The 17,921-nt window shown below is 51.1% G+C and overlaps 1 protein-coding gene across 1 annotated transcript in view; it reads right to left on the bottom strand.

The window, feature by feature from the left end:
- Window positions 1-1,303: 1,303 nt before the first annotated feature.
- Window positions 1,304-17,921, bottom strand: part of SSH2 (slingshot protein phosphatase 2) — a 39,056-nt gene continuing 22,438 nt past the window's right edge. The window contains exons 11-14 of the mRNA XM_026861827.1: window positions 16,522-16,668; window positions 13,965-14,165; window positions 8,955-9,798; window positions 1,304-7,665 (exon numbers count right to left, since the gene is read on the bottom strand). Of these exons, the coding sequence (XP_026717628.1) occupies window positions 5,692-7,665; window positions 8,955-9,798; window positions 13,965-14,165; window positions 16,522-16,668 (3,166 nt within the window). The 3' untranslated portion in view covers window positions 1,304-5,691. The remainder of the gene's footprint in view (window positions 7,666-8,954; window positions 9,799-13,964; window positions 14,166-16,521; window positions 16,669-17,921) is intronic.

Here is a 17,921-nt window from a genome sequence, read left to right as displayed (position 1 = left end):
GGGGGTGTGCGCCCCCTCTGCCCCCTCCCGCCAGCGTCTTTCTAAAATATCGGGGGAAAGCAAGGGGAGGGTCAGTTCTCGCCCCCCCTCCTCCAGGCTGCCATCACCCCGGGGGTCACCTCTGCCCAGGGCTCAACTGGGACACGGGGCTGCTGCTGGACACCCCCCCCTGCACCCTGGGGCCACCCCCACAGAGCCCACAGACACGGGCTGGCCCCGGGGGCACCCCAAGGGTTCACCACCGCCCCCCCCGGGAGCAAGGGGGCTGCAAACCCAGGGAGGGGTGAGCCCACGTCAGCCCCAGCCCTGCGCAGCGGGATGGTTACGGGCACATTCAAAAGCCCGATTTGGGATTTAGCAGAGCCCAGCCCCGCGGGGATGCCCTGGCCCAAGGGGATTAAGGGATTGTAGGGCTCGGGGAGCCGTGGGAGGGGAGCCGTGGTTCCTGGAAAGGCAGCAAAGCCCTGGACCCTACAAGGGCACCGAGCGGCGCCGGACGAGCATTGGCTGAGCTGGGCAGGAGCGGGCAACAGGCAAAAAGGCAGGGCAAAGGTGACATCCTTGCTCGCCCGGCCAAAGGGGGGCAGGGAGCGAGGGGGCTGCAGTGGTACCCCCTGCCTGCCCCATCCCACTCTGCCCTTGGAGAGCGGGGACTGTGTGAACCCCATGTCCTATGTCCCCACCTCCAAACCACAGTCCCAGCAAGTGGAGGGAAGGCCCTGGGAAGCCTTTCCCCAGTGGGTGATGAGGGGGGGACACGGACAGGGCACCCCAGGGACACAGCTGGCCCCGCCATGCCCTGGTGCTCGCTCGGTCCTGGCGCAGCGAGAAGCTTCGTGCAGGGAGGGTGAGGCTGAGCTCCTGGGGATCTGGTCCCCTCCCAGCACAGCCCCACAACGGAGCAAAACCAGCTCAGCCGAGATGGGTTGTTTCCCAGCACAGATCCCCTCACGCTGTGGTTATTCGGGCTTGGATTTGGCTCAGCTCCTGGGTGGGCCACGGTCAAGCTAAACCCTCGCATACTCCTTAGAGCTTAAACCCCAGGACCCTCCCTGCAGCGAGGGCACCCAGCAGTTTTACACACACAACCCTGACATCTTCCCTGTAACTGAAGCAGGAGCTGGGAGTGCACCTTGCTCGGGGCTCCTTGGCCCTTGCACAGGTCACTTGGGACAAGATGGGTCCATCGATGCTTTGGGCAGGGGACATGAGTGACCAACCCTGCTCTGGCTCCCCGGAGCCCTGCTGCTGCCCCGTGCTCTGACACCAGCCCCAGTCCCAAGCAGGAGGCAGCACACCTGAATCATCTTCAAAATAAAACTTTATTCATTCGGTAACAAGAACATTGAATCTGCACATCAGTGCACAAGTTCACATTTAAAAACAGCGGAACACATCGGTCATAAAGTCTTTAGGGGGAAAGGGGACAATCCCAGCCACCAAGGAAGATCCAGGAGGGGCAGACAGAAGCGCTCCCCTCCCCGGTTTGCAACTCCACCGCCAGCCGTCCCCGAGGGCTTCTGCTTCAGGACACGGTGCGGCCAAACTGCCCGGTCCTGCAGCGCTCCCGACGAGCCAGCGCGCAGACGTCACATGTCCACACAGGAAAATACAAGGCACCGGCACCTCCTTTTGTGCCAACAGAGATGTCTGCAGTACGGGTGGGCTGTTCGCACCTCTGGCAGCACTGCTGGAGGGTGACCCAGACCCCTCCTGCGCCAAGGCCAGCGCCTGCCTCTGCCCCACGCCAGCAAGGGCTCGGGGGGTCCCTCCCTTAGGGAGAAGTGTTGGCGCTGGTGTGGAGCTCGGACCAGATTAAGGCAGGACGCACCACGATGGGTGCAGGGGACCTGCGGCGGGTATGGCTTCCTCCTGCTGCTGGGCTGCGAGAGCTGGGGAGCTCTGGGAGCCGCTGGGCCCCGGTGCCTGTGCCAATTCCCAGCGTCTCATTCCTCCCAGAAGGTCCCTGGAGTAGCCGGAGCTGGGGTGGGATCCCCTCCACCAGGCGTCTGCTGGCAGAGGGACACGGAGCCGATCCCTGCCCCACGGAACAGCCGAGGGAGCCAGAAGCAGCGTTACCTCCTGACCCTCCTGCCACCCGCTGGGACCGTGCCCCCAGGAAGGGGTTGAAAAGGGAGAGATTTGTACATGTCACAACTTCTCAAGCAGACCGGACACACGCACACACGCACGCACACCGAGTGCAACAGAACGCAGTGTAAAAACCAGTTTCACGCACACGCTATCCATTTGTGCAAGGCTCCGTTACAGTACAGCCGAGTCGGGGCGGGCAAGGGGGGAGGCGATGGCTGAGATATCGTACAGGAGTCAATGTAAACAATAAAGCGTCCTCCGAGAGGGCTTTGCAAGAGACCAAAAGAACCATTGCTTTGTACAAAAATGCCCTTAGAACAACAGGTTTCTCTTAAAACCCCTCTATCAGTGAGGCTTGTCAGCTGCTGAGCATCCTGGAGGTGCTGCTCCCCGTGGTGCTCAGCAGGTCACAAGAAGCTCTCGTGGGGTGGCCAAAGGGACCAGGAGCGAGCCACCACCCACCCATGATCCACCAGCATGGAGAAGGGACAAGAGTCCCCAGGCAGAGCCCTCTGATGCCAGGGACTTGGTGGCTCCACTGCCCCAGCAAGGAGGCCCCAGGACCCCCGCAAAGCTGCATGTGACACGTCCCTCCAGCCTTTCTGCTGCCCACGTCGGAGCCTCCAGACCTCCAAAACCGCCTAAACTCTGCAAGAGAACCGCCTTCCCCAACTCCCTCCGCCCGTCTGCAGGCTTCTCAGGGAAAAACCACAGTTGTACTGGGCCAGCATGAGGACAAGGGCAGAGCAAAGCACCTCCCTGCCAGGGGATTTGCCCCTTTGCCGCTCTCCCCAGCTGAAGCACCCAGACAGCAGCAGAGTATTGGAAGGAAGCAGCATTTCTGGTCTGCATGGAAGAGCCTTCCTACAGGGTATTTCTCCCGAGGAATAACTGGGTAAAGAAACCTAATCTTCTTCCTCCTCCCTTCTCAAGGGAACAAATTATATACAGGGCTTTCCCCTCCCAAGCAGATCCTTGTCACCAGGACACGCTGCCAGCCAAGCCTGCTCCCCCCAACACAGGGCAGGCTTGGCAGCACCCCGTCCCTTCTGCCCGCAGAGGGGCATGCAGACATGTCCTTGGGAGCAGGAATGGTGGGTGGTGGGGTCTGGTGAGGTTTGTGGGCGAGGCAAGGACTGAAATTGTCCTTTACAAGATGATATGAGCCACTTGGCCTTTCCACACTGCCTGCCCAGCTCTGTAGCCAGCTGGAGTGGGCTAGGAGAAGCCAAATGTTTTTCAGTGTCCCAAAGAAGTATCTGGCAACCTGGGCCAGGGACTTGGGTGACTTCTAGTGACTGAAATGGCCTGGGACGACGTGCTATTTGACCCAAGACAGGGCCCTGCTGGGCTACTTCGGGCTGTGCTCCAGCCTGCAGCTAGCACGGGCAACAACCCCCCGGCAGGGCTCAGGCTCCTCGGAAAGGGAAGGACGAAGGGCACGATGCTGCTGGACAAGGACAGACAGACGCTCACGGCCCCGTGCCCAGGCTGAGGGCACACAGGCTCTGCCAGGCAGTGCGGGAGGAGCTCTGGGAGTTACAGGAAGGTAGTGAGGTGGGATTACTTTGTAAACTGCTAGGCTATCCTCTGCCAGGGGCTGCGGGCAAGCTGGGGGGGTTATGGACACTCCTTCCCCAGGGCAGGCGCACGCTGCTTCCCAATACTCCAGAGCACTCCGGTGCTGTGCACTCAACACAAGTTTGCCCCATCAGAGCTCGCAAGGCTCTGCAGCATCAGCACTGCTTTCTAGGCACGGCCCTGTCTGCTGCTCGTCCCACACCGCGTCCTCCCCATGCTTGGGCTTTCAGCAGCTGGAGCCATTCTGCATCTTCTCTCCGCTTTGCTCCTCCCTGGAGGGCAGGTCTGGGCCAGAGCCAAGCACCAGCTCAGACACGCTCTTCTGCCACAGACCTGCCACGGGACTGCAGACAGGACCCAGAGCTCTCCTGGCTGTACAGCCAAGGGCCTTTCTCTCTGCTCCTACAGCACACACACAATTTGCTGACATGCACGGCTGGAAATAAGGAGCTTTGATTTAGCCCAACTGCTTGGGAACCATAAAATAATTTGATAAAATTTGGAGAAGAGTCTTCAAACAGGTTCTCCAGGGAAGCAAGAAACTGCAGAATGGCTCGGAGCAGCCAACAGCTTTCCCATGTCCAGCTGGCACTTCTGAAACCCAGCTTCAAGCGGGAGGGAGACAGACAGAGCTGCAGTGCTCTTCCCGCAGTGGGGTAATGGGGGTTCACGCAGGACTGGAGAAGGGACACGTTTGGCAAAGGCTGGCATCAAGGCTCACTTTTAGAAAGGGAAGACAGCTTACAACATCAAATCCACTCCCATTTCTGTGCAGATTACAATGAACAGCACTGAGTTTGAGTAAGGTGGTTTTGTTTTCCAGTTTACAGAATTCAGTCTTGCCCTTTTTTTTAAAAAAAACCCATAGAAATGACAAAAAAAAAAATCTATATAAATACCATATATACAATTTAGGGAAAAAAAAAAAAAAAGAAAAAAAGAAAAAAAACTTCCAGAAAAGACCTTCCCTCTGGGTTGAGTGTTAGGAGTGACAGCAGAGAGGACAAAGCTTTGCATTCAGTAGGGGCAATATGTCGTGTAACAATCAACCTCTAGGTTTGGGAGCGACCAGAAGTGCCTGTGAGTGTGGCAAAGAAAAGAGGAAAACTCAGGCAGCACGAGACAAGAACAGCTTTCAGGCAGAGGAGAGGCAGCAGGAGGGCCGAGGACAGATGATATGGCCATGAACTTGGAAGGCCCACAGCAGTATTCAAGTAATGGGAGGGTTAAAACCCTAACGAGGCGTTTGTTTTAAAAGAACACACTGGCTTGGGGGCTCTCCTCCTCTCACCCGCAGGTCTGGGACAGCCAAGGAGAGGTGAGCTTGGCAGTTTTGTGGAGGAGTTCTGCTCCACCTCACCACAAAACGGGGGGGCTCTGCACGACCCACAGCAGGAGGCGAGCGCTGAGCTCGGTGCCAGGCTGCCCCGGGTTCTCAGAGCCCATCCGTCAGGAGGATTCACCCCTGTGTGCTCCTTTTGGGGATGCACCAGCTGAACAGAGCCTGGGGGTTTGTCCTGAAGCAGCTTTGTGAGTGATCTGCCAGCATCGTGGAGTTCCAGTTTATAGAAACCAAAGAAAGGCCAAAGGGACCTTGGCACAGCCTTCACATTTATGGGGGCTCTCACCCCAACAACTGCCCAGCACCATTTCAAGGCATGGGGAAAATTCAAGTTAGGAACTAGGATCTGGTTCTAAGCAAAACTCCACCTTGCCAAAGCAAGCCAACATCAAATTTTCGCATGTTAAAGGTGTTCTTTTAAAACAAACTAACAACAACAAAAAAAGAACATTTGAGGTTATCTGAGTTAAAAAACTTAAAAAAACCCAAACAGTCCTGCAGTCAGAGTCACACACAGAAGAACCAACCCACACCTACATGCGCCAGGAACAGTAAAATGACAATATATATATAAAATTAACCAATAAAGTGCATGTTCCTTATATTACACCTGCCCCTTACGTGAACGCAACACCACGGGTTCTCGGTAAGAAACCACAGCCGAGGGCTCAGGATCACATTGTATTATAGAGGGGATTGGTTGTTCGCTTTTTATCATTGGTCTTTTTGAGCTTCCTCAGAGGATGAGTTCTCCCGTGCTGCTGCCGGGGTGCGACAGCCAGACCTCGAGTTGGAGACAAGGAGTCCAGGACCTGCACCTGAAGCAGTGGAGGACCCTCCTCGGAGCTAGTCCACGTTGGATCCGTGCTGGAAAACAAACTCTGCTGGCTGGAGCCACACTCTTTGGCGTACTGAGCTAGCGGCCTCTCCACCGGCTTGCTCTGGGCAATGCACTCGGCTGTTCTGAGCTGTTCCACAAAATGCTTAGCGGGCTCCGGGGAGGAAAGGCGATGCTTTCCACACGCGCTTTCTGAGCCCCTCTCCAACCTCCCCCCGCAAAAGCCTCGACTGAGAGCAACACAGGTGAGAAGCACAGGGTTGGCATCGGCAGAGGCCGACTGCCTCTCGGATAAGTCGTCCTTGGAGAGGCCCAGGCAGTTCAGTTTGGCCAAGGAGGCCGAGCGTTTCATGGGGGAGGGCATGGTGAGCCCCGCGTGCCGGATCCGAGCCTCTATTTCTTTTGCTCTTTGCTTGACCAGCCCGGGGCTGTTGCTGCGCTCCTCCACGTTGTGGCTGCTGGAGCTGCGGGGGAGGCTGTAACACAGGAAGGAGATGTCCAGAAGGTCCATGTTTTCGGCACGTTGGCTGCTCAAGTCCTCGTGGCTCAGCTGCCTCGAGGTGCCGGTCCCCGCCCTGCAGAGGGATTTGGGTCTGTCCCTGGGTGGGAGAGCGGCGTCTCCCTCAGTGCCACAGGGCGTGAGCGGCTCATCGTCTGTACCCGTGCTCTGCTCAGTGACGCCTTCCAGGTGAATTATGTAGGGGTAAGGAGAGCGATCTAGGCTGGCCGAAGGTGTAGAGGGAGACGCAGCACCAAGGTGAAGAGATAACCCCCCACCTTCCTCGCTGGGGCTGCCCACAGTGAAGGCGGCCTGCTTGTGTACCGCGTGCTCCGGCAGCGAGAGGTTTACCAGCGTCAGAGTTCTGAGGCAGGTTGGGGCCTTCTCTGAGCACAATGAAGGGTTCAAGTTTTCATCTAAAGACGGGATGGCGGCGGCCAGCCCGCCCTGCTCACAGCTTGCGTCGGGGCGCTCTGCAGACTTGGCCGTGGGAGCGTATTCAATGATTTCAACTCTTTTCGGGAGGAGGGAGGGCAGAGATGGCTCCTCCATCCCATCAAATGAGACCACTGTCCTGTGCTCTTGAGCTGTTCCCTCCTGCCGCAGGCTGGGCTCTGCAGGCAGGGACTCCTGCGCAGGGGAGGCAAGGGGTGCAGGCAGGTGTCTGTCTGCAGGCAGCTCTTCCTCGGGAGGCAGCAGCAGCTCCTCAGCACCTGCTCCCTGTGCCTTGTCACCCTCCGGAGCCAGCTCCAGGGGCGGCTCCTCGCTCTTCCCCCGAGGCAGGAGCTCGGCAGCAGGAGAGTCGTTCCTGGAGTTCTTGCGGGTGGGTAAGACGCAGACCGGGGACGTGTGCTGGTGCTCCTGCTCCTGTCTCAAGCGCTCCTCGAACTCCAGGGTGGCTCGTCGGACAGAGCCGGGGCACCACTTGGGTTCAGGGTTGATGGAGCTGCGAGGCTCTTGCTGCTCCCCGCCAGGGCTGCTTTTCTCCAGGTCTGATTTACCAGAAGATGGTTGCAGGGGGGGGGCAGGTTCTTGCTCAGCTTGCAGAGGGTCCTTCTCCTTTTCCTGGTGTCCAGCACAGGCTCCTTCGCTCTGTTCCCCCTTTTCTGATGCCCAAATGGCCTCCACTGGCAGGTCATGCACCGTGTTCCTCTTTGGTGTCTGGGTGAGGTTGGCTGAACTCTCTTTCTGCTGGGCAGGTCCTGCTCCCTGGTTGATTGACTCAATCTCGGTGATAATTTCCTTCACAGAAATGGCATTTTCTGAGTGAGATCTTGTGAGGTGGCCTGCACTAGGCAGCTCAGAGATCTCCTGCAACACAGAAACAGGAGAATTACAAAGTGGATCAGCTGTGCTGACATAGAGCAAATGGCAGCAGCTTAAAGGAAATGGGGAAATATACGTCCCCAAAGGAACAAAAAGCACACGTGCGAGTGCATGCGGATAGATTACAAGTGCCATAATCACTAATGTAAAAGCATTGTTGTCTCTGGGACTGCATTTAACATATTCCAGCCTCCAGTTTTACCTAGACTGAGATTTAAGAACTTTTATTTAATTGTCACAAACTCCAAGGGAAATTTAATCCTTTTTTTAAATAAAGCCCAGTTAACAAAAAAATCCTGATGTTGCTAAAAGTGCAGTTTTGAACTGAAAACATGAAAGATTCTGCTCATGTATGGGAGTGAATAGGAATAGAAATAGAGCATAAAGAATGACCAAGTGCTGAAACACTCTGGTTTCCCAGAGGAAAATGGCCAGAGAGACTCCCCTATCGGCACAGACAGTTTCTGCCAAATCATTAGAGACAGCACTGGCCTATTATATTTGGAAGACCCTTACTGCCTCACATGGAGACAGAAAAGATTCAAGCAATGCAGTGTGGAATTTAAATAAGAGAAGCTCCCAGAAAATGATGGCCCTGGACACTACCAATTCCTGTGAGAGTCATAGAGGGTGGAAAGCAATTATAAGAGAAAGGTACCTCAATTTAGAGGTTACTAAATATTGTCAGAAACATCTCTCTACCTAGGAGAGAAGCGAGCCACGACGTGACTGATCCATCACCCCAGGCCTGGAAGGCTCATTCTCTGCTTCCAGCAGTGGAAGCTCTACATCTGCCTTGATTTACTAACCCAATGCTGGCACTTCCCAACCAGGGAAAGGTGCCAGTTTTGTCCTATTCTTCGGTGGATTTTTCAAGTCTGATAAATATCTGCACAGGTTCAGGACGCTGGCTGGCCTCTGCTGTTCAGGGTTCAGCTGCATTAGTGGGTCAAGTCCCACCTATCTGCTCTCCTGATGCAAAACTCAAAAATAAGTTTCTCATGAGAACAGCACAGCAGGTCACATCAAGGTCGACTCAGCCAGTACCCTGCCACTGCCAGCAGAGAGATGTTTCAGGAAAAAGTGCAGAACAGGGCAAGCATCTAAAAGTGAAGAAAAAGGGAAACTTCTAGCAATCCCTCCCCAAACAGCTACCCTGGTCAGTGAAAACCAAGGCTAGAAAATCCCCTGTCCACAGCAACCTCACAGCAAGAGAACTACCCACAGACAGATTTAAGCAGCAGCTCCTAGAAAAACAAGCAAGTTGATTTAACCTTTTGTTGTTCTTCATCTGTGGAAGAATCATCTGATGCCTGAGGAGAGTTTCCAGAGCTGTTTCTTTGAGCATCTGCACTCCCATCTGCAGCAGGTGGCACTTCCAGCACAGGCACCCTGGAGACCCCGTTCCTTCCACTCCCTTGCTCCTCTGTCCTGGAATGGGAGCAGGTGCGCGACCGGCTCTCCTGGGAAAGCTCCACAAATTTCTCCAGAGCACTGAAGAAATCAATCCTGTCTGTACTGAGGTCTGTCACTTCTGGCTGGGGATTCTGTTGGAGGCTCGGGGAATTTTGGTTTGGAGACTGGGGAAAGTCTTTTAAGCACGAAGTGAATTCTTCCATGGGAACCAAGTGCACGTTCATATCAGGCTTAAGGGCATCTTTTTCTAGATCGTCCACTGCCAAATCAGGAAACTCTGTTATTTCCAAGGAGTGCTGGAGTTGCATTAAGGCCTCAGAAGCGTGGCAGTTATCAGGGGGGACAGAGTCTACACAACATCCTGTCGTACAGCTATTGATATTGTTCAGGTTTAGCTTGTCCTCCATCTGCTCAGCGTGGAAGTCTTGACATGTAAACTCCAGGTGGATCCTTCTCTCCTTCACACACATCTCTTCGATCATGTTTGCATCCTCTGGGAGCTGCTGCTCCCTGTCTAGCTCAGTTGAGTAGATGGGAGACATTGGTTGCTGGTTGTCATTGGTTTTCGCCTCTGAGATCTGGTCAGCTGAGGTGGTGATCTCCTTTTTGTTCAGCTCCAGTCCGGACTTGCAGATGGGCTCATGATGGTCCGAGAGGTCACTGTCTGAATGTGAGCGCCACAGTTTATTATGTCGCTGTTTGCTGTGGGGAAGAAAGGCAAATGAAAACATTGAGTAGTGTTTTCACATACCAGAGCTAGAATCATCTTGTTGGAAGAGGATGCAATGAAATGAAAAAAAAAAAAAAAGTGCCAAATACTGGAGTCATTGACCACAACTGCAGCTTCATCTGAACAGTTCAGGGCCAAACTTGCTGCTGGACAAGCCGACCCCAGTAACAAGTCACTTTCCAGCAGCTAAACCCCATGGCACCGTCCTGCTCCACAAATGTGTATTACCCAGCAGTATTTTACCAGTCTACTCAACAAATGCAATACTTAATTGACTACAGAATTTGTGCCTTTCTCAGCCAGCAAGCATTTATTTGCTACTGAGTAAGCAATGACTAGAAGAGACAAGGTCCCTATTCCTGGCCGTGAGTGGATGGTGGATGCTGAACAAAGTCCAATTTCCCTCGTGGCTCCTTCTTTGAATAGCTTCAGCGATCGGTAACTGGGCTCTGGTAACCAAGGGGGTAGGGTGGGGTGAGTGGGTGTGGGTGTGTGTAAAATACAGAAGACACCCTCAACAGCCAACAAGCACCCCAAACCACCACCTGCCTTTCACAGGAAGGAAGCTCAGGAGTTCAGCAGCTCTTGGAAAGCCCCTTTAGGAAGGTCTGAAGAGTCACAAGGCCAAGCAACTGTCTGCGGCATTGTACCACCTTCCTGATCTCCACCTGCCAAACAACCCAGCCCATGCCCCTGGGTTTAGAGAAAGCAAAGGAGGCAACTTCCCTCAGTGAAACCACACCAGCTAGCCACGTCTGCAAGGGCTTTGCTGAGTGACCATGGCCACAGGGCTGTGCTTCCACCGTTTGCCCCTAGGAGGAGAGCAGATACCACAGAAAGGTCCTTCGATCTGCAAGAGACCTTGCAAAACCTCCCTAGTCCCTTGCTAGTTGGAGCAGGCGCTCCCAGACACATCCACTGGCTGCAGTAAGTTAATTAACAGATGCTATTGAACTAATTACAATGTACCAGCTTAGTTGTGGGTGCCCAGCAGCTAAGAAAATAATCCATCGTAGGTTTGTTTAGCTTTCCAACCCCATCATCAGCTACAACCCCAGTATACGAGACAGGGAAGAATCAGGCCCTTCTAGAGGAGAGAGGAGTCAAGACTAGAGGCCAAAAGGCGTTGCTCTGGGGTGCACGTGCTCTAATGGGTTTTGGAGCAAAGTCTCACACTGGCTGCAGAACCAGGCTTGTCCGTGGGGCAGGCTGTTGCTGAGACTCTGTATGAGATGCCAAAGATTTCCCACGTCTCTGCTCATGTAACCTGGGGAGAAGTTACTGATGTTTTCTGAGGGCACCTCCTACCCTGGCGCTTCAGTGCTCGAATCCAGCACTCTGCTGCACATCTGATTTTGGAAGTTAAATTACCCTCGTGTGTGAACAAACCAGACTTGCCTAGCACAGCCTTGATCTGAGAATCAAAGCAGGTGTCAACAACCGCTGGGAGAGGTGTATTGTACTAACTACTAATCTCACACTTCCTCCAGCCTTACAACCTGCAAGAGGTGCTAAAAGCAGGGTCAGAGAACAGGAGCTCACATCCCTACCTAGAGCCCACAGCCACCTCTTGACTTTCCTGGGCAGTGCCCCTGGTGTGCCAGACACGGCATGAGGTCTGGGGACAGCACCAGGGCTGGCCGGCTTGTGTCCACACCAGCTTTGGACCGCCACACTGCAGCCTCTGGTATAAAACTACTGCTGTTGATTCACAAGTTGCACAAGGCATAGAGGATCCCAAATTTATCCGTAACTTATTCGTAACTAATAAAATAAACAGGGCTGGCTCAGCTTTTCTGTGCCTATCACCAGAGAGAGGGGACAGTTTAACTAATCCCAGGAAGTATTGCAGTCTCCAAGAGCAAAACATGCTTGTTGTTGTGACTAAAAGCAGGCAGGGGGTTTTCATTTTACAGCTGGAAAACATATCCCAGTTGCTATAACCCCAACACAAAACCGTAACTAGATAGTGCGAGCACATGGCTGCCCTCACATACCTTCCCTCTGAAATCGGAGCAGTCACATGAGCATGAATCTGTTGGGTTTTTTGTTTTTGTTTTGTGTTTTGTTTTGGGTTTTTTTTACCTGTCCCGGAATACCGCAGCAATAAACAAGGTGGCCAGAGGGCAAAGCTAAATAACACAGAGAAGCAAGAGCTAAAAACGCAGTTTGGAGCCGAGAGAGGAACTGTGTAGAGAGGGACCATTTTTGCAGCACAGAGAGGCCATTCCTTGCTTCACTGAAGCTTCATTTACTGCGGGCTTTTCAGTGCTACACACACAGATGTAATGCACTGCTCTTGCATTTTTTAAAGCCTCGCAAGTAATCCTGTTTGTGCCATTGTATGGGGACTTGCAGAGCAGGTCAGAAGCAGTGGCATGCTTAAGTGGGAGAGGAGTCACACACCATATAAATGATGGCAGCAAGAAAGATTTGCCTCCTGAATAATAAATTCCTGGAAAACAGGAGAAAAAAAAAATCCTTAACCAAAATGTTTGTATGGGGTCGCTCTGCAGGTGTGCCAGCAACTACCAGACTGACAGTTTACCTAAACCAACTGCAGGGCTAAGGGCTACCAGCCCAGGGCTCACAGGCATTCACCAACCTGTTGCAAAGGATGTAGACATGTTTTTCACATCCAAAAAGTTTCTTTTTCTCCATCCAGTTCACCCTAGCAAAATCTAATTTCCCAGTCTGCTCAATGCTACACAGCACACCACACTGGTCAGGTCAAGTCTAGCTCAGAGTTAAGCACTGACCTTTATTAACTGGCAGCAGCACGTTTGGTGTCACACGAGGCACCAAAGAAGGGGGTTTCAGTCTAGAAGAGCACAATTTTTAAAGTATCTATTCCACTGTGATTTATGTGATTCAGTACTACTTGGCTGTTTTTTTCAGAAAGAGGGTAATTATGGCAGTCAGCCTCTGGGGAGCAGGGGGATGGCGGGCACAGGAAAAGGTGGAGGACAAAGATCTTGTGGATGCACCTAATCAGGGAATAAGCTGGGAGGAGCCCTTAGGTTGCTGTGCAGAGAGGGAAAGAGGAAGCACACTTCAATGACAGGAGCTTACACCAGGGGTTTGGGATAAAAATTGGGAATCCAAACCTGGCCCAGCAGCGAGATACTCAACTGGAAGCAGGTGAAGAGCAAAGGAGCAATGTCATTAGTGAAGAAAAAGACAAAGGAAGTCTTTGCATGTGGATGGGACAGACCCAAAGGGACAAAACCAAGCAGAGGTGAGAAGTGTGTCCTAAAGAGAGTATATTAGTGCCTGAGCTGCTGTAAAGAACTACACAATGCAGTGCCTTTCAACTGCACCAAGAAGCTATGAAATAATTACTTTGGTCAAAACACACTAAGAGCCACCTCCTGCGGCAGGAGGCTCAGCTTGAGTAATTCTGCTTTGCTTCAGATCTGCTCCCTGGCAAAGCACACCAGGATCCTAAACAAAATATTGTAATCTGGCAAAACAGAGTATCACTACCTCCTTCCAGCTGATCACGTGAAGATGTTGCTTAAACGCAGCTTACAAATGGATTTCTCAGAAACATGCAATATTTATGTCTTTTTGCTAATCAGGTGATAGGCTTGGGATTACAACACACTTGCCTGTACCCAGGCCCAGCTCCAGACCAGCCTCAGGACTCCATGCAGGAATAAACATCGCTGTTGCAATGCACAGAACATCCTGTCCCCTCCCCTAACACCAACACTTACCGAAGGGATCTAAATAAAACCAGACCAGCTGCTGAGGAGGGGCATGTTCAACAGGGAACTGTAAGGCTGAGATGGAGACAAAGCGAGTTCCCTGCCAAGTGATGTTACAAGCAATAGCAACATCATTTATCTCTGCTGGAGTCTGCTCAGCTCTGAATGTTCCATTTGGATAGCAGTTCATGGGATGCTACTCTCCAAAAAAAAAAACCCAACCCACCATCCTAGAAGCCAAGCAGCCTCTTAAAAGATCTTTATTATGCCCATTTTCCCAGGCTCAGCTGAGATAACCCATGAAAACAGAGCACTATCTTTCCCAAGTCAATCACGAGCTTACATAATGCAGTGATGGAAGTTCTAATTAAAACACATTTAAGTCTTACGCCTTACCATCAGTAATCGGGGTCATTCCTTCCACTCACCTGGCTAGCAGGATCCCTTGGTATTCCTCCAACTGCCGCATAAAGCTGGGGTTGGGCTTGGTGACGGTGCGCCGTTCCTTCACGTAGTTGTAGGCCCTGTCCAGGTTCCAGCCGTACTCCTTCATGGCGTAGGCGATCACCGTGGATGCCGAGCGGCTCACTCCCATCTTGCAGTGCACCAGGCACTTAGAACCATTTTTCCTGAAGCAGGAGAAAGACAAAAGAGGATCATTAAATAGAAAACACAACCTCTGAAAAGCTTAAGAAAATACCAACTTCTTTACCAGAGCATTACCAAACACATTTTCAAGACTGTGGCCTAAATTGAAGTCTGGAATGTGATCTGATAATCCAATTTATAAAGTGGAGCAAGACACACAAAGAAAGTGAAGAATAAGGTCTTAATATTCTTAACAGATTCTGAAACTTTTATTGCAAAGCGGACAAACATCAGCTGTTTGCAGGTATTTATGAAGACTGCTAAAGACTAATATAGCATCCTTGAACTCAGCCCAAATGGCCCACTGGTATCAAGCAGTACTCCTGCAATAATAAAAAGGGCATCTATCACACAAACACGATGTCACAGTTTAGAAACTTTAAAAACACATCCCTGGAAGATACTGAGCAGTTCAAGGTAGCCGCCAACAGAGATGTTCTTCTACTGCAAACTTTTGACAGCTTATTATTGAGTTTGGCAATTGGCTGAACAACATTGCTTTACTCGGGTGTTTGAAACCCCACCTAGCTTCCATCCACATCTCAAGATACTGCTAAGTGCAAATCCAGTCAAAAGCCCTGTGGACCAACTTGGCAGATTTTTCTCCATACCATTTCTTAGGACTGTCTCTAGGTAGAAATCTCCCCACCCTGTTCTGTTTGTAACAGTCCTTCACCACGGTACCTGTCTAAATGCGAGTGGAAAAGATGGACCTGCCCACGGGCGGAGGCAGAGACCTCAAATGACGGCTGCAGCCTGTGCCCTGCTGCCATCAGATAGAAGATCTTCTGCTTTGTCTTTTCTGATTGAAGGGAAAGCAAACAGTGCCTTTGCATGCAATGAGCAGCTACTCTGCTTAGGGAGGCTCGTATAGAGCCTGAAAGGGCAGCCAGTACTCTGCTCCAAGGAATTAAAACACATTTGTCTGCCATGAAATATGAGGAGAAGGCTACGGCCCTTCTCTGTGAACCCTGTGAGCCGGACAGCATTGGTGCAGAGCAGGCTGAGAGAATGTGGGTTTGGCACCTTTCATTTTCTCCTTTAAGTGCTAGGTTTTCTGGATTGCCAGCCGTGTAAAGATCCAACAGGACAAACCAGGAGGCCAGAGAGCACACACGGTCATGTGCCTCGACAAGCTCAGACCTCAGCTGCTCGCAGCTGTCTGAGCCTGTACCTGCATCCACACTCCGCAGACACTCAGAGATGACTGCACTGTTTGGGGTATAAGGGGCTATAGCAGCCTTTAGACTGCTCAAAGACTTTCTCAACCTTGAAAATCAAATGAGTCAAAACATTGCAATGCTTTGGTGACTAAAATAAACCCCAAACACAACAAGCAGACAGGGCAAAGAAGGGGATACAGTAATTGCCCCAGTTTGGAAGATCATTAACTTATATCACCTCATACATAGTACCGAGGCCCAATCGTTTAAACCTCAATGGAAAATATTCTGGGCAGGAGAATACTTCTGAGGATGGCAACAATTCAAAATCAATACTTAAGGGAATATGACGACGTCTTTTGAAGAAATAATCTTACATCAAGTAAGTCTTGAGCCACAGTCAAACAAGTCAGCTTTTAAAGGCTATGAATAATTGCAAGCACCAGCTACAGTTAAGAGATGACAGACTGCTACAATGGAAATAATACTTTAAAGGCAACATATTGCCAATCTGCTTTCTCACCAGTTTTCCCTTAAGAATGCTGTTGAATTAACTGGAGACAGCTCATATAACTGGGATGCAGTTCCTTGCAGTGAAAAGGCCCTACTTTCAGCATCCACTATCAGATCACTCACTGGAACTGACAGCTCAGAGACCTACACAGGCATTTACTCCTGTTAAAGGTAAGAGTTTGCTCTGGAGCATTATGCTACAAGAAATCACTTTCAGACTGTGGGTTTCATTGTACAACCTCACAATGCAGAGAACAACTTACGTTTGTGTTTGGCTGATAAGGTTTTGCTTCTTCCTTTTGTTAAGCCCTGCTCAGTTTGTTACTGCCCTTTCCTCCCACCAGCACCTCTGCAGATCCACAGCATTTCCTAAGTAGCAGGTGAACTGTTAGCTCTCTAGTACAGGAATGATCTCCTCCACGGTTTGCCTGGACTGCAACTGGGCAGAAACCCCTCACTAGTCCTACCTGCTCCTTGTACAAGCACCCACAAGACTGAAAATTTGCAGAAGGCAACTCTAACACTTAGACAGAAACCACAAAATGAAAATGGTTTGATCCTAGGTAGGCAAGGAAGAAAAGTAGTTAAGAAAATCAGCAGGAAAATATAAAATGCTTAGTGCACATCTTCTAAATGTTTGTTCTGTTCTGAAAAGACTTACTTTGCCTTGGAGATGAATTTGTATGTGTCATTCCAGTAAGCCAGAAGATCTGTTGCTTCTTCATCATATACCCGAATATTGTGGTATTCGAAGAGTCCAGGGAAGAAGTTATCTATTTCTCGAGTCACATTCAAAATATACCGCACCCTGCATGGAAACAGACAGCAGATAAAAATCCAGAGTGTGCAGAACGCAATGAGTTCAGAGAAATATCACAGCTGCTACACAACAGACCTGCCTTGCTTTGCGAGTGGCAAAACTCAAAGAATTTGAAGTTGCAGCCTCGAACACACCTCCTTGGAAACCAGGACTTAATGCAAGGAAGCAGCAACTAACACAGACAAAAGGTTTTGCCGAGCAATGTAGAGCCTAACCTCTTATAAAAGGGCTCCCATCTATACTGCACAGAAACATCCTCTATGCTATGTCAGGTTACACGGCTTGCCCATCACCTCTCCAAGTGTCACAGCAGCTCCTGCAGTGACTGTTCAGGCAGTGTCTGGACACTTTCTCAAAGCCCCTCTCTAAGTCCCTCCTCCTGCTGCACTAACAACACAGGAAGATTGAAGGCGTAAGCTCTTGAGCAACACCGTAGTTAAATAAATGCAAAAAATAACTAGAGAGAGATGTAACAGACAATGAGCCACTGGGGAGGATTTATTTCTTATCCCTAAATTTTCTGGAAAGGAAACTGCTAGAGAAAGCATATGGTATTTATGTAGACTACATCCAGTATTTTTAGCCCTGAGGGTTACTCGTAAGATGCTTATGAACCGCACTCATGCTGGGATATCAGACAGAACAAGAGCATCACAAGGGAGGGACATCCCTTTTCCCTAGCAGGTATGAGATCACTGGCAGTCAAAAGGACCTGGGCTGACCCAAGGAAGTGGCAGGAGACCCTGAGCTGAATGAGGAGGGTCAGTTTTGCCAGGCTGATTCTCCGAGGTACAGAAGCATGCTATCAATTAAACTCAGCAGAGTGATTAGGTTTTTTTTTTTTCCCCACTGGATTGGCACAAACAAGCCAATCCCATAATGATTTAATTGCAAAATCCTGGTGCTTAGATCCACCTGGCCTAGAGAAAGAACACACTAAGCTTAAGCCTGGAAGGGAAAAAGGGCAGGAGACAGAGGAACCCATCAATGCTAAGCCCAAGAGCTACAGGACTTTACTTCCTACTGGGCCTCACTCAAAGCAACACACACTCTTCTACAGATTTTCCTTCCTGCCACAGGCCGGAGGTCCAGACTCTAAATTGCCTCTGTAATCTTGAGACCTTACTCCAGAAGAACGGGCTGAAGCAGGGGGCACAGAGCCAACCACGCAGCACCCAGTGAAGTAACTGTAGCTTTTTGCTCCTTATAGCTATGAGATTGTTGGCTTCCTTTGATCGCCG

The sequence above is a fragment of the Athene cunicularia genome (assembly GCF_003259725.1).
Source record: "Athene cunicularia isolate RWA chromosome 19 unlocalized genomic scaffold, athCun1 chr19_part1, whole genome shotgun sequence".
Taxonomy (NCBI): domain Eukaryota; kingdom Metazoa; phylum Chordata; class Aves; order Strigiformes; family Strigidae; genus Athene; species Athene cunicularia.
This window is presented reverse-complemented; position numbering and strand designations above follow the sequence as displayed.